The sequence below is a fragment of the Engraulis encrasicolus genome, chromosome 2, assembly GCF_034702125.1.
Source record: "Engraulis encrasicolus isolate BLACKSEA-1 chromosome 2, IST_EnEncr_1.0, whole genome shotgun sequence".
Taxonomy (NCBI): domain Eukaryota; kingdom Metazoa; phylum Chordata; class Actinopteri; order Clupeiformes; family Engraulidae; genus Engraulis; species Engraulis encrasicolus.
In genome coordinates, this window is record NC_085858.1 from 26,714,560 (window position 1) to 26,729,559 (window position 15,000).

At 49.5% G+C, this 15,000-nt stretch overlaps 1 protein-coding gene across 1 annotated transcript in view; it reads right to left on the reverse strand.

Annotated features, from left to right (window-relative positions):
* sdk1a (sidekick cell adhesion molecule 1a) overlaps positions 1 to 15,000 on the reverse strand; it is a 447,949-nt gene that overhangs the window by 167,499 nt on the left and 265,450 nt on the right. Inside the window, exons 9-10 of the mRNA XM_063185237.1 lie at positions 11,946 to 12,140; positions 391 to 507 (exon numbers count right to left, since the gene is read on the reverse strand). Of these exons, the coding sequence (XP_063041307.1) occupies positions 391 to 507; positions 11,946 to 12,140 (312 nt within the window). The remainder of the gene's footprint in view (positions 1 to 390; positions 508 to 11,945; positions 12,141 to 15,000) is intronic.

Sequence of the window (15,000 nt, forward strand, 5' to 3'; positions counted from 1 at the left end):
GCGAAGAAAAGAGGAGATTAGAGGGGAGGATAGGAGAGGGGAGGATAGAAGAAGGGAGTATAAGAGAGGAGAGGGGAGGAGGGGTTAGGTAATTGCAATACCCCTGTTCAAGATGATGGCAGGCTTGAATGAGGAGAATGAGAGAGGCCAGAGGAGAGGAGAGGAGAAAAGAGGAGAGGAGAGGAGAAAGGAGAGGAGAGGAGAGGAGAGGAGAGGAGAGGGAAGAGGAGAGAAGATGAGATGAGATGAGATGAGAGGAGAGGAGAGGGAAGATGAGAGGAGAGGAAGAGGGGAGAAGAGGAGGGGAGAAGAGGAGAGGAGAGGAGAAGAGAGGGAAGGGAATGAAGAAGAGATGAGAGGAGGAGGAGGCGGGGTAGTTAATTGTGATACCTCTTCTCCATGTGATGGCAGGCTTGGGCGCTCCGGAGATCTGGCAGGAGAAGGTGGCCGCGGCCCCCTCAGTCACTGTGCCGTTGGTGGGGGGGCTGAGGAACGCTGGAGCCATGCCTGAGAGGTGGTGGGCACGCACACACACACACGGCAAACACATGCTGGCTGAGAAATTGAAATATCTGAAAACTGCAGCCCACTCGTCTGTCACACATGGACACACACAGGCACACACAGAGACACAGCTATCACACACACAGACACAAACACACACACACACATGCTGGCACATACCAATATGGACACACACACAGACAAAGGCACACACACATACAAACAGACACACAGATGCACACAAACAGCCCAAAGCACTAGCCAGGTTACTGAGACCACTGAGTGCATCCCTGTTTCTAGACAGGCCAAGCTGCTGCATGAATTATTGCATCACACCTTTCATCTTATTGTACATCACACCTTTCCTCGCTTATTTTAATGTGGTGTGTCTACTGTTTATTGTCTGTCTGTCTACTCTATACAGTGTTTTTATTTGTCTTGAGGAGACATGTAATGTTGACCACTTGGGTCTCTCCCGAGGGGATGATGAAGTTTACTTTGACCTTGACCTTGACCTTGAGACCTCTCAGAGGGTGGGTTTAACATGTGTCTATCAAAAGCCTTTGTATGCTTAATGTGCTACTTTACACGAAACTACTCACATACTTGAAAACACAGTTGACATCACAGAATCAATGTTGATGAGTGACTGAGTCCTTGCGAGCGTCCTCGCATTTCACTTATTTTTCTCTTCTCCACTACGGCTATGACTTCAACTTAGACTACGTCACATCTCTGATTGGTTCCAATACATGGCCACTTGGGATCTGGGTGAATACAAAAATCCTCCTGATCTCGAGTAAGCTCACGAAGCTGAGTGATAATACACGAGGGTCTGGGGAGAGCCAGGTAAAACCCACTTGGGCCAGACCCATTTACATAGTTGCCAAATTCGGTGCAGCATCCAAGGATGTATTGCAGCAGGGTGCTTTGAGAAGGATACAGCTGAGAGGGGGCGGCGCTTAGTTGCCATTGGTGGGCATTAGCCCAGACGTGGGCAAACTCAGGCCCGGGGGCCACATGCTCAGCCATTTCATGCGGCCCTCAGAGCCTTTTCAAAAAAAAAAATGCAGATTCATATGGTCACTCATTCTTAGATTGGATACCTACAACAAGGGTCTTGGAAACCTAGAATAATAAAGTCTACATCTAGATAAAATTAGCAGGAATGGCATAACTGAAAATGGTGTAATTATGTTGGCGTACACCATTTCTTATTATTGGCACGGGCAAGTTGCCTACGATATCTAAATCTAAATCAACTTTCTAAAACCAATGCGGCCCTTGGGCCAAAATAATTGCCCACCCCTGCATTAGCCCATTTTATTTCTTAATACTAAAGGGGGCATTGGCAGGCTTATGTTGAGGTCAAGGAGGCATTGGGAGGCTTATCATGAGGACCAGGGGTGTTTTTTTCCCCCAAAAAAGGTTGAGAAACACTGACGTATAGGCTGGCCCAGGCTACCAACACGCTCACAAACATCAAGCAGAGCACGTCAGCTGGTCTTCATCACTGATTTTCCTCTGCTATTTCCTCTGCGTTCTTTTTTAAAGTAAGAAAAGTGAATGTTTTCTTTCTGTTTCATTTCCATTAGTGCGCGGCAACGACAAAAGGAGCGAGTGCCACAGCTAACTGGAGACTAATGGTCTCAGAGAGCTTTCCCTGTATCACACAAGGCGGACGGAAAAACAAAACAAGCGAAGTCTACTGGGAAGCCATGAAATGTGTGCTTTATAACTACGTATGAGTAGTTCTTCTTCCCCCAAAGAAGAAGAAGCCTGGGCCACCAATCTGTTCCCGGACTTCTGTTGATCGTCTACTTACAGCCAAGACCACCTGGGGTTCTAAAAAAGTAAAGCACTGTGGAAAAGAACAGTACAGATGGCCAACTGGAACAGGATGAATTGATACCTTTGTTTGGATTTCAAAGCTCTGTGTGCTTCCATAAAAACACACTGGCATTTTGTAGACACATCTAACGAGAAGACTTTAATGCCTGATGTTTGGAGGAGAGGCTTTTTTCTCCTCCTAGCTTTCCTCCACGTCTCCTGAGCTTCATCTGTCAATCAAACAGTTTTATATATATATAAAACTGTCTTATATATACAGTACAATGCTGTATGCACGCAGTGCACTGCACCCACCATAGACCCTATAGAGGGAATCAAGCCTGTGTAGTTACCGGCACACAACAATAGGTTGTGTATATGTAGTGGGCGAGACCGTTACAGGAAGTAGTTCGACTACGCCACCCCCGGGGGTGGAGCCCCCGGAGGAAATGAATTAGGGGTAGTTACAGATACCCCGGACCAACACACAATGTACCCGCACAATAGATTACCAGGCAAACACAGGTTCGTGCACAATGGAGGCAGAGACAGTGGTGACAATTAATAATTCAAATCTTTATTATTATTTTCAGTATAAAAATATGTTTGTCACTCTGTAATAAATATAAAAAGTTACTCACAATTCGTAAAGTGCAGTGGGGTGGGTGTGCTGTCGAAATCACCCGCAGATAGATAAACAGTTGCCCCAAAGTATGTTCACGGTAACAGTAAAGTGCAGGGGTGGGTGTGCTGCCACCACACCCGCGGATCTGTAAACACCTGCCCCAAAGTATGTTCACTAATTCACAATAGACAACACACCTGGTAGGCCTAAGGCCTTAGAACCCACACTCAGGTTGGTAGACTTTGCCACTAGGGGCTGGCACGGCTAACACAATAGGGCGAATGGCACACCTCAGGATTAACAAAAGAAAAAGTAAAGAAATAGTTCACAACAAACAGAAATAATTCACGGCAAACAGAAACAACAAGAAATCATAGCAAACCATGCAAAATAAATAAAAATCCAATTAACACATGCAGTTGAATAAGAAATTAGATAATTGAATGAAATAATGAAAAAAAAGGAAATTAGGCACAGCAAACGAAAGAAAACGAAAATCAAAACATGAGGTAAACCAACCCCAGAGGCTCAGCTCAGTGCAGTCCCCTAGTTATCCCCACACACACTCACACGCACCAACGTACACACACGCACACACACTGTGGAATGGCTCACCACCAGCTCACACCGAGCCGAGCGCCCACACACACACACACACACACACAAACGTCCAATTTCCCGAGGCCGGAGCAGCAGCCGAGATACGGGTTCCCGGCTTCCAGAGGCACCACACAACCGGGGCTAAACGTCGCCGCTCGTGCACCTAAACGCGTGGTGTGTCTGACCACGGCCACACGGATACAACCTGCGAGGGAGGAGGAGAGCGTTAGCCAAGCTAGCAGGACACCCACTATGACACGATTCTGCTGCCGAGAGGTTACCTTACCCGGAGATGAGGGTGCACCGATGCGCGATTCTCACAGTCGGAGTGCCAATACAGAGGTACACGGCCGAGGCGCCGGTAGCGACCACACGCTGAAACCATAATAATGGCCGTCGTTAGCAACCATGGTACGAAAACAAACAGTCAGGGCTGGGTAAAGGCACAAGCTAACCCACTATAATACATACCGGCGTGCAGGAGACGGGAAATGCGCAAGGTAACCGTTGGTATTGTCCACCGAAGTCCTTGCCAGTGGAGAAGCAAGAGATCACTCTAGCCAAGTAAGAGACGCCAAGTTGGAATCACAACCTATAGAACAGCAGACGCGAAGTTAGCCACTAGCTGCTGGCTAGCACATAAACAGCGACAAGAAATGGTCCACATACTCACGAGGACAAGAAATGGTCCACATCTCCTAGATCTGAACTGGACACCGCACTCCTCTCGACGGCGAGGGGAGAAGCAACCACAGCATTCGCCGGTGGCGATGAAACGCGCAAAGGGGGACTTTGCAGGCTTACCGAATACTAGCCACGGCAGTGTTTATGAAGAGACTTCCCATAAGCCTCTACGAGCGGCGTGGTGACGTGTGCCGCAGCGTCAGACTTTCCCTTAAAGGAGCAGCGCTCCACTACAATCTACCCCCACATGTTGAATCGTCGGCCCGACGATGCAGGTACGCTTTCCCCCCCACTCCCAGATCCAAAATTCCATCAAGAGTTTGAAGTCGCCCCACCAGGCAGCCGATGGGGATTAGAGTGTTGTCCCGCGTTAGACCGGAAAGTCCGGCGTGGGGGCACCTCGCTGCTGCTAGTGCCACGACCGGGTAGCTGAGCGGCCGAACTGCTGGGGGAAGCCTGCGAAGTCCGACGCTGCCCTTCGTTTCCTCCTGAGGTGCCACCCTGGGGTGCATGGGGCTCTGCTGGGACACCCAAGTCAGCATCGCCCACCTGCTCCCCAAGAAGGATATCTTCTTCGCTCGATAGCTCCCCTGAGTCGACAGGGGTAGGTTCGCCTGGTCGGCCCGACCCCGGGGGGGTGTCGGGGGCCAGGGGGCCCACCACTCCTTTCAGCATGCTGCGGTGAACGTGCTTCAGCTTCGTTGGATCGTTGACGGGGGCGATCGTGTACACGGCTCCGGTCTCCGAAGGGGTACGCACCACCATGTGTACCTGGGAGTTCCACACATCTTGGATTTTATTTCGACCTCGCACGCCGAGGTTGCGTACATATACCCGTTGCCCTACTTCTAAAACAGCAGTCTTCACCCGTGCATCGTGTCTGTCCTTGCGATATTCCGCCGCTGCGGCCAAACGCTCCCGAGCCCCATCAAATGCCACTTGAAGCCGGGCCTGATGCTCCTGTATCCAGTCGCACACTCGACCATGGACCGGTGGCCGAACTCGGCCCAGGAGGAAGTCTACGGGTAGCTGTGGCTCTTGGCCGAACATAAGGAAGTGTGGCGATTCTCCTGTCGCTTGATGCGGGGTGGTATTATAACAGAAGGTTACGTGCGGCAGGCAAGTTGCCCAGTCGCGCTTCCGAGAGGCCGGTAGGGTACGCAGGAGGTTGTGTAGAGTGCGGTTAAATCGCTCACATTGGCCGTTCCCGGCCGGGTGGTACGGGGTGGTTCGGGACTTCTGGACCCCGTACAGCCCGCAAAGCTGCTGAATCAGGGTGCCCTCGAAACAGCGCCCCTGGTCGGAGTGGAGCCGACCAGGAATTCCGAACCGGTAGAACCATTCCACAAGCAAGACCTGGGCGACCGTCGAGGCCCGCTGATCCCGGGTGGGGACGGCGATGGAATACTTACTGAAGACGTCCGTGATGACTAAAACGTTCTCCACCCCCCCCGACGTGGGCTCCAAAAGCGTGAAATCCACAGCTACCACTTCGTTGGGCCGAGATGCCAGTAGGTGGCCCATATGCGCGGCGGCTAGAGGAGGCTCCCCTTTGGACTCTTGGCACCTAAGGCACTTTTCACACCATCGGCGCACCTCCGCAAACATGCGGGGCCAGTAACACCGTTGCCCAACCAACTCCAGTGTTCGATTAATCCCCTGGTGGCCATGGTGCTCGTGGAGCTGGTTTAGGACCTCTGATTGCAGGGCAGCCGGCAAAACCAGCTGGAGGCACTCATCACGGCCACTGGGGTGTAGCACTCTCCGGTAAAGGACTCCATCGTTCTCCACAAACCGTTTCCACTGCCGCAACAGGATCAAGGCCAAGGGTGACAGAGCTTCCCGTTCCTCACGAGTAGGCCGCCGACGCGCCTTCCAGAAGGCCAGAATCGGCTGGATAACAGGGTCTCCTTCTTGCAGAGCGCACAGGTCCGGCAAAGGGTAGGAGGGCAGCACCGAAACAACCAACTGAGAGGCGGTGATGCTACCCCCCGGGACAGCGGCCGGTTGCAGCTGACCACCGGGGTCGCTTGCTTGCAGAGTGCGCAGAACCGGCAAAGCGTGGGGGAACGACCCCGAGACACTGGACTGAGAGGCGGTGCCGCCATCTCCCTGAGCCGCTACCTGTTGCAGCAATCTAGGGACCGCTGTACCCGGAACCAGGTCACTCACGTCTTCTTGGTCTGGCTGATTCTGCCGCGACAGGCCGTCCGCATTACCGTTAGATTTACCCGAGCGGTACTTTAATTCAAAATCAAATGATGCAAGCTGTGCGGCCCACCGGTGTTCGACCGCCCCGAGTTTGGAAGTAGTGAGGTGACTCAGGGGGTTATTATCAGTGTACACGACACACTTCTGGCCCAAGAGATATTCGCGAAACTTCTCGGTGACGGCCCATTTTAGGGCGAGGAACTCGAGCTTCATAGAACTGTAATTGTTCATATTCCTCTCTGTAGGTCTTAACGTTCTACTGGCGTATGCCACCGGTCGGACTTTGCCGTCCACCTCCTGCGAGAGGACCGCGCCCAGTCCGCAATGGCTGGCGTCGACCTCAAGAATAAATGGGCGGCTAAAGTCCGCGTACGCCAGTACCGGCGCCGACACGAGCCTCCCCTTGAGTTCCTCAAAACTTCTTTCGCAATCCTCTGACCATGCATCAAGAAACTGCTGCCCCGAGGGCCGACGGGAACGGCTCCCGTTCAAGGTGGCCACCAATCGATGCAACGGCGCGGCCAGCTTTGCGAATCCTTCGACGAATCGTCGATAATAGCTGGCGAAGCCTAGGAATGATCGGAGCTCCGACACATTGGCAGGTCGCCGCCATGTGGCCACTGCCTCCACCTTGCCAGGGTCGGTAGAGACACCGTGCTGAGAGATCACATGTCCCAAGTACTGAACCTCCGGCTTAAAGAACGCGCACTTCCCTAATTTAGCCTTCAGCCCCTCCGACTGCAACCGGGTCAAGACCATCTCCAGGCGCTGTAGATGTTGCGCCACGGTGGACGAGAAGATCACGATGTCGTCAAGATACAGTAGAACGGAATGACACTGTTGGTCGCCGAACATACGTTGCATTAATCGTTGAAATGTACCTGGTGCATTGCACAGGCCAAAAGGCATTCTGTTCCATTCGAACAACCCGAAATGTAGTGGGCGAGACCGTTACAGGAAGTAGTTCGACTACGCCACCCCCGGGGGTGGAGCCCCCGGAGGAAATGAATTAGGGGTAGTTACAGATACCCCGGACCAACACACAATGTACCCGCACAATAGATTACCAGGCAAACACAGGTTCGTGCACAATGGAGGCAGAGACAGTGGTGACAATTAATAATTCAAATCTTTATTATTATTTTCAGTATAAAAATATGTTTGTCACTCTGTAATAAATATAAAAAGTTACTCACAATTCGTAAAGTGCAGTGGGGTGGGTGTGCTGTCGAAATCACCCGCAGATAGATAAACAGTTGCCCCAAAGTATGTTCACGGTAACAGTAAAGTGCAGGGGTGGGTGTGCTGCCACCACACCCGCGGATCTGTAAACACCTGCCCCAAAGTATGTTCACTAATTCACAATAGACAACACACCTGGTAGGCCTAAGGCCTTAGAACCCACACTCAGGTTGGTAGACTTTGCCACTAGGGGCTGGCACGGCTAACACAATAGGGCGAATGGCACATATAGATATTAATTTCTTACAAAAATAGGCTGAAACAACACATCCAGATACGTCCATCAACAGACAACGATTCCACCTCACAGCCAAGCATTGTATGAGTATACAGTACACCTGTCTATGTATCTATGTATCTATCTATCTGATAGATGTGTGGATTGCACAATAGCTGTGTCATGCATCTGTGACGTGCATCTATCTACTGTATGTAGACGTGCTTTTATCTGTCTATCTATCTATCTATCTATCTATCTATCTATCTATCTATCTATCTATCTATCTATCTATCTATCTATCTATCTATCTATCTGGATGGATAGCCAAACATGCTCCAAAACCTGAGATGGGTGCTCTCTCCTACCCATCTGCAACAGCCAAGGTCGAAACAGCGCTGGGCAAACAACACAGGATGTTCAGAATAAGATGCTATCACTGAACAACATCAATGAGGAACACTATCTGGACAGCACCCTGCACCGCTCTCCCCAATCCACACCTTCTAAAACCTGGTGTTTACCTAAGATCAAAGGCACATAGTCCCCTGCCTAATATAAAGGGCCCTGGCATCCCCTTGGGAATCTATTCCTCCAAACACATCATGAGGGAATTTGTTCAGAGCTGTTGCGTAAGATTTCGATACCAAGCAAAAAAAAAGAAAGAAAAAAATCCCAAAAGGAAAAAAAAGAAAGAGGAAAAAGGTAGACACGACATTTCTTTTATGAGAATTAGGGACATTTTTCCGCTTTCTGAGACTCATTAGCGGAGCGAAGATGGCACATTTTCATTATTTCCGTCCGCCGCGTCGGCAGGCAGGCAGGCAGGCGCTAAAGTGCAGTTTTGCACGTGGGCCCAGCCCGGCTGACTTGCGTGCCACACATCAACAAACACACACTTCACTCAGGACGAGGCCGCACTCTATGAATCCAATTACTTTGATTTGGAGATGGCTAATGGAGGCCATGTTCCTGCTAGGTCAGTTTTAATGGCTGGAAATGCGCAAATGAAAGGAAGGCACGGGCACTCCCATTGATGGGGGAGAGCCAGAGCATGTTTCAAGACAAGAAGTGTGTGTGTGTGTGTGTGTGTGTGTGTGTGTGTGTGTGTGTGTGTGTGTGTGTGTGTGTGTGTGTGTGTGTGTGTGTGTGTGTGTGTGTGTGGGTATGTGTGTGTGTGTGTGTGTGTGTGTGTGTGTGTGTGTGTGTGTGTGTGTGTGTGGTGTCAATATGAGCTACTCGTCGAGCACAGTTGCCGGGCCAACACACTACAGTGGATTTTGTGGGTTTGGACTGAGTTACAGTCAACAGTCTATTGGTAGCACATCTCGATGGCGCAGCCCATCTCAACGGAAGGGAAAGGGAAGGCCCCCTTGCTGCTGCTGCTGCTGGTGCTGCTGCTGCTGAGAGAGCTGGCTACCTTAGCTGGCATGCAGAGCGGACACACAGCCATGTCAATTTGAAGTTATCAAGATGGCAGAATAAAGGCCATTACGCACCAATTTATGCTCCAGCCAGCAAGAAAGAAGGAACAGGTTCTCTTTCTCTTTCTCTCTCTCTGTCTGTCTGTGTGTCTGTGTGTCTGTCTCTCTATCTCTGTGTGGGTGTGAGGGAGTGTTTGAGTGTGCATTGTGTGTGTGTGTGTGTGCGTGCGTGCGTGCGTGCGTGCGTGCGTGCGTGCGTGTGTGCATGTGTGTGTGTGTGTGTGTGCATGCGTGTGAGTGTGTTTGCGTGCGTGTGTTATGCATGTGTGCATATGTGTGCAAGTGAGTTGGAATTCCTGTTACTGTGGCGACTGATCACATAAAAAGATTGTTGAAGAGACAATCCTTTAGTGCTGCCTTTCGGCACAACAAACGCTGGAAGCTCTCTCCCTAGACATTTCCCCGAACAAAAGGAAAAAAACAGACATCCTCATACAGCTTATGTGAATAAATCTGTAATTCCTCGTTGCTTGATGCACTTGCACAGACAAAGGGCCGCCGCACGCCGCAAGAAAATCTCCACATCTGCGGGCGACGCAGAAGAAAGACGGCTGTATTTTCCCTTAGCACCATTTGCAGCACAAAAGCAGCATTGTGCTAAAGCGCGTCTCCAGGGAGCAAATAAAGGGAGAGGTTGCCTCTCTTGCAATGCTATTAATTCACTGTACTTGTCTTTGATAACTTTGGCCCAAAACGGATGGGCACAGGAGCATCACGCCCCGGGGAACGACTAATACAGCCTTTCGATTCAATCACTGGTCAGCACACCGTCCGCAATCGATGGCCCCGAGACAAGACCGGGCGCGGATCAATGCAATGACTAAGGCTGACTCTCTCTGCCTCTCTCTGTGTTGCTGCTATTGTGGCTGATAGCAGGCAAACGCATCTCCGAAATAAAACAACAACAACAACCACGGCAACGCAGTTTGATTTCATAGCTTCCTTCAGGACGTGGGCAGAAAAAAAACCCATGTTATTTCGGTGAGAAATTCTCTTTCGCAATTTGGACCAAAAGGCAGCGTAGGTGGGCATCAGCAGCTCACCTCTAGTCCTCTGCAGAGCTTATGAGTAATATGTATCTACTGTATTTATTTAAGAATTTATTGATGTATTATTTTGAATTTATTCATTAAGGATGAGTGTATCAGTAGCACTCTCCACTCTATCTCTGTGAACAGTAAGAGAGGACCACAGGTTAGCCTATCTGTAGCCGTCCTATGTATTCCTAATGTCTGCATTTGTTGTTTGTTTGTTAGGTTGTCATGACTGCTGTCATGAAGCAGCTACTGAGCACGTCGCTTGTACTCTCTCAGCTGCTTCTTGTTGCCTGCGTCGACTTGCTTCCCAGACACGCTCTACCGTGTAATCAAAGACAATCACGAAGAGGGCATCAGCCAACCTTGTTGATGCGAGAATCATTACCGCGAGACCTTCGCCACGGAGGTGCATTTGCCATGTAAAAAAAAAGAGGGCCCACATATTCACACAGACTGACTGACCCGCCGACTGACTGCCGAAAGCGTAATTACAGTCCTTGATTAGATTGTTCCATGGCACACAACACCTGTGGAGAACTGGCAAAGTGGCCATCAGTGGGAGGAAGACGTCTGGCACGGTGGGACGTGAGGAAGAGAGAGGATGAGGAGCTATTTCCTGTTGTGTCTGCTGTGACTGTGTGAGAGCCAGGGGGAGGGTTTCATTATGATTGCTTTTTAAACCCAAAACAAAGGCGTCTTATCAAACGAAACCAGTCATAACAGTGATTGTGGAGCAAGTGTTGTGGTTGGAGGTGGGGAGAGAGCAGAGAGCTGGCCCAGAGGTGAGGTGAGGACAACTGCAGCTGGTGACATGGAACGCCTTATCCTCAAAAATGCTTTTGGGCAACTGACCACTTCTGAAAAATGTGAAAGAGGTCCTATCAAAACACCTTCATTATCAGGACCTCCACTCAGAGTTTGACAGAAATGCACACTGGTTCACTGCGTAGCAGTAAAGTGCATAATGAACAAAACATAGCAAATTGTTCCCTGTATGTAGTGATCAACAATGAAGAGCACATTTTGGAAAATTGCCTCATTCTAATTTGGGCAGAGTTAGTCAAAAGCATCCATACCGACCATGACTGAACAAATATCCTTGAGCAAGGTGCCTGACCTCACATTACTGTGGCAACAGGAACCAATACCCTGTAGCAGCCTGAAGCCATTTTGGATAAAAGTGTCTATCTGAGCGTAATATAGTGTAGTGTGATTAATCAATCAATCAAAATGTATTTATATAGCACAGTATCAGAACTATACATTTAACTCAAAGTGCTTTCAAGTACACCTATACATTCCCATATTCACACACCAGCTATGGAGGTTGCCAAGGAAGCGCCAATTGTCCGGGGGTTAACATTAGAAAATGCTCACAGACCTACTGACAGACAGACAGACAGACAGACAGACAGACAGACAGACAGACAGACAGACAGACAGACACACACACACACACACACACACACACACACACACACACACACACACACACGTAATGTCTGACTCACTTGTGACGTCCAGGTAGGTGTGGACTTGGTTCTCCCCGGCGCTGTTCCTGGCGAAGCACTGGAAGATGCCCGCATCACTGGAGTGGACCTTCCGCACCTGCAGCCCGACGCCGCTGATGACCTTGTAGCGCGGGTTGTTCAGCTTGCTCAGCGGCACCGAATCCTTGTACCATTCAATTTTAGGTGCCGGAACCCCTGTAAGTGAGTGAGTGAGTGATTAAGTAAGTAAGTAAATACTAAAAAATGCTTGGAGTTGGGGTGTGCGTCTGTGTGTGTGTATGTGTGTGTGTGTTTGTGTTTGTGTGTGTGTGTGTGTGTGTGTGTGTGTGTGTGTGTGTGTGTGTGTGTGTGTGTGCGTGCACGCGTGTGTGTGTGCGCGTGCGTGCCTGTGTGTGTGAGAGAGAGAGAAGGGAACGGAGGGAGGGTGGAAGGGAAGGCAATTGCATTTTCCCATAAGTCTAGCCGTTTATTGGTGGCCATGTAAATAACGGATTACCCAGTACATAATCCATACGGCAAACGTTTACCGAGGGAATAAGATAGGTATTATGGCTAATTCCCCTCCCCTGTGGACACCGCAGATGTTTTCATGTGAACTACGAACTGCGTTAATAGTGGATTTAATGCCGGATCAGTGCTAACAGGGCCATTCATTTAGAAGCTGCCGCATGTGCTAGCCATCACTCACTTGAGCTCAGAGCAGCCGGCAGTGCAAATGATAACAGTCCCGCACTCTGAAGTCTTCTCTGTAGCTTTGGGCAATCTTCCACACAGCCAGTGTAGACGGGCAAAGACAAACCCACGCGTTTCAATAAGTATTAAGCTCCGAACACAGAAGCATCCAGCTGGTCTTTTTACACAACCAGGGAGTATTTTGGCACTTTAGTGAAAGAACGCCCATGTGGAATGACTTAAGTAAGCGAAAATTATCACTTCGCAGTTGCTCTAAGGGGCTTCGGGGGGGAGCCGACCATAGTGTTGTTTCCATTCAGACGGTTTCACAGACGCTTATTTTGCGCCCCCCCACACAGTGAAAGGACATCTATCAAACATCAACTCGCATGAAATTAAATGACTGCGAAGTGAGAGAAGATTTTTTTTTTTCCCCTCATGTCATCTTCTTCAAAGTGGCTTCTGAACAGAATCAGTGGTAGTGCGCAGATTGGGCTCGTTCTCTTGATCCGCTGTAGGGATAAGGAAGAAGGAGTTGCTGCAAGAGGCTACTCCACCACAGCAGAGCAAATGGAGGCCATTCACAACTGAAGCCGCTCGCTCGCTCTCCTGTGTGTACTGTGCGCTTGATATATCCTGGTCTAAATATGCCCATATGACGGCCGATATGACTGCAACATGTACTGAAAGCAAATGTTGTGTTATGGAGCAGAGAGAGGGTCCAAGGCATGTCTGAAGTAAAGTTAAAAGTCCTTTATTTTTCAAAGTGGGACATCAAGAAATGTGTTATATTTAAGATTTTTTATCTGAAAACTCAGAATGCCTCTGTTATTTCCTATCTCTCCAAGCCTATTATGTTCCAGTTTTGTTTCAATATGTTTTATTCATAACCTCTTTTTTATTTTCTATTGAGCAGTGACAACATATATGATCATCAGCATTAGTGTCACATTGGCACACCAGCAAATATGGCAAAAATAGATATAGCATGGATGCTGTCATATTCAAACTCATCATACGCAATCCCAAAGAATACCAAAACACCGGCTCTGCCATTTTGCTTTCAAAAATCCAATTTGAAAATGCCCCCTCTGAATACACACAGACGCGTTAGATAGAATATGAGTGGACATGAGCTCCCGATCCCCCGACCTCTCGCTCGGTTCCCTATTTATCTCCATCCATCGCAAAATACTCACGCAGACGGCCCTCAGACAGACCTCGAGACCTACGCTGACAAATATCACAAATATGGCAAATATGCTTCCGACCGACCAAGCACTAGTCTGACCTTCCTCCTCAGTCCTATTACCGGACCTGAGATGAGCATTGCTGGGTATTTTCTTTGGCAGAAAACCAATATCATATTTTACCCTTTCTCCCCTCCTCCCTCTCCCCTCTGTCTGTATAATGATAATGGCTGTGGCCTCTCAGGCCTTGAGCTTCATCTTTCAAATCTAATGGCTTCACTTTGCCATCCGCCGCACGACTACTACCGCTGCTGCTAAGGCTACTGCTACTGCTACTGCTACTGTTACTGTTGTCGTGGGTGGATAGATGGACAGCCGGGGGGGCAATCGCTATTCCGACATACCGCTATTCCGACATACCGCTATTCCGACAGCCGACATACCTTAGGGTTAGGGTTAGGGTTAGGGTTAGGGTCAGGGTTAGTGTTAGGGTTAGGGTAACTGTATGCACTCTCCCTAAACTGGTAAAAGCTGAGCAACGTAGCACAAACCAAAGAAATTGCATAACTCGCGCCGGTATTCCGACAATAGACATCAATGTCGGAATAGCGACATGTCGGAATAGCGCCACGTAACCGGACAGCCGATGCCCACGTCTCCGGCCTCCAAAGACGTCGGCGTCGTCCATCACATTACTGTAGGTGAGGCCAACTCTTTCATTGTGCTGCCTTTTGATTGCACTTAGCGGAGATGATTAGACGTGGGTCGAAGTCAACAAGTCACAACTGCCAGCCGTCTGCGGCTGAAAATAAAAAGACGTCGAGAGCAAGCGAAAGTAAGATTTAAAAAAAAAAAGCCTTGACTGTGATGCATTCGTGAGCGTCCATGAGAGAGAGAGAGCGGCGAGGGTGGAGATTGGCATGAAGAGGAGCACACCTGGCTGTTTGCTGTGACTATCCGAGTCTGTTGTGATGCATACACATGGGGCGCGGAGGAGAGGACGGCCGGATAAGCTGAGTGATGGGAGTGCAGCCAGGCGTGGGGTGGCAAAGAGCGACTAGTTTCTCAACTTTAACTCCTGCCGGGCAAGACTGCAGGTGTGTATGTGTGTGTGTGTGTGTGTGAGTGAGTGAGAGAGATAGAGAGAGAGAGAGAGAGAGAGAGAGAGAGAGAGAGAGAGAGAGAGAGAGAGA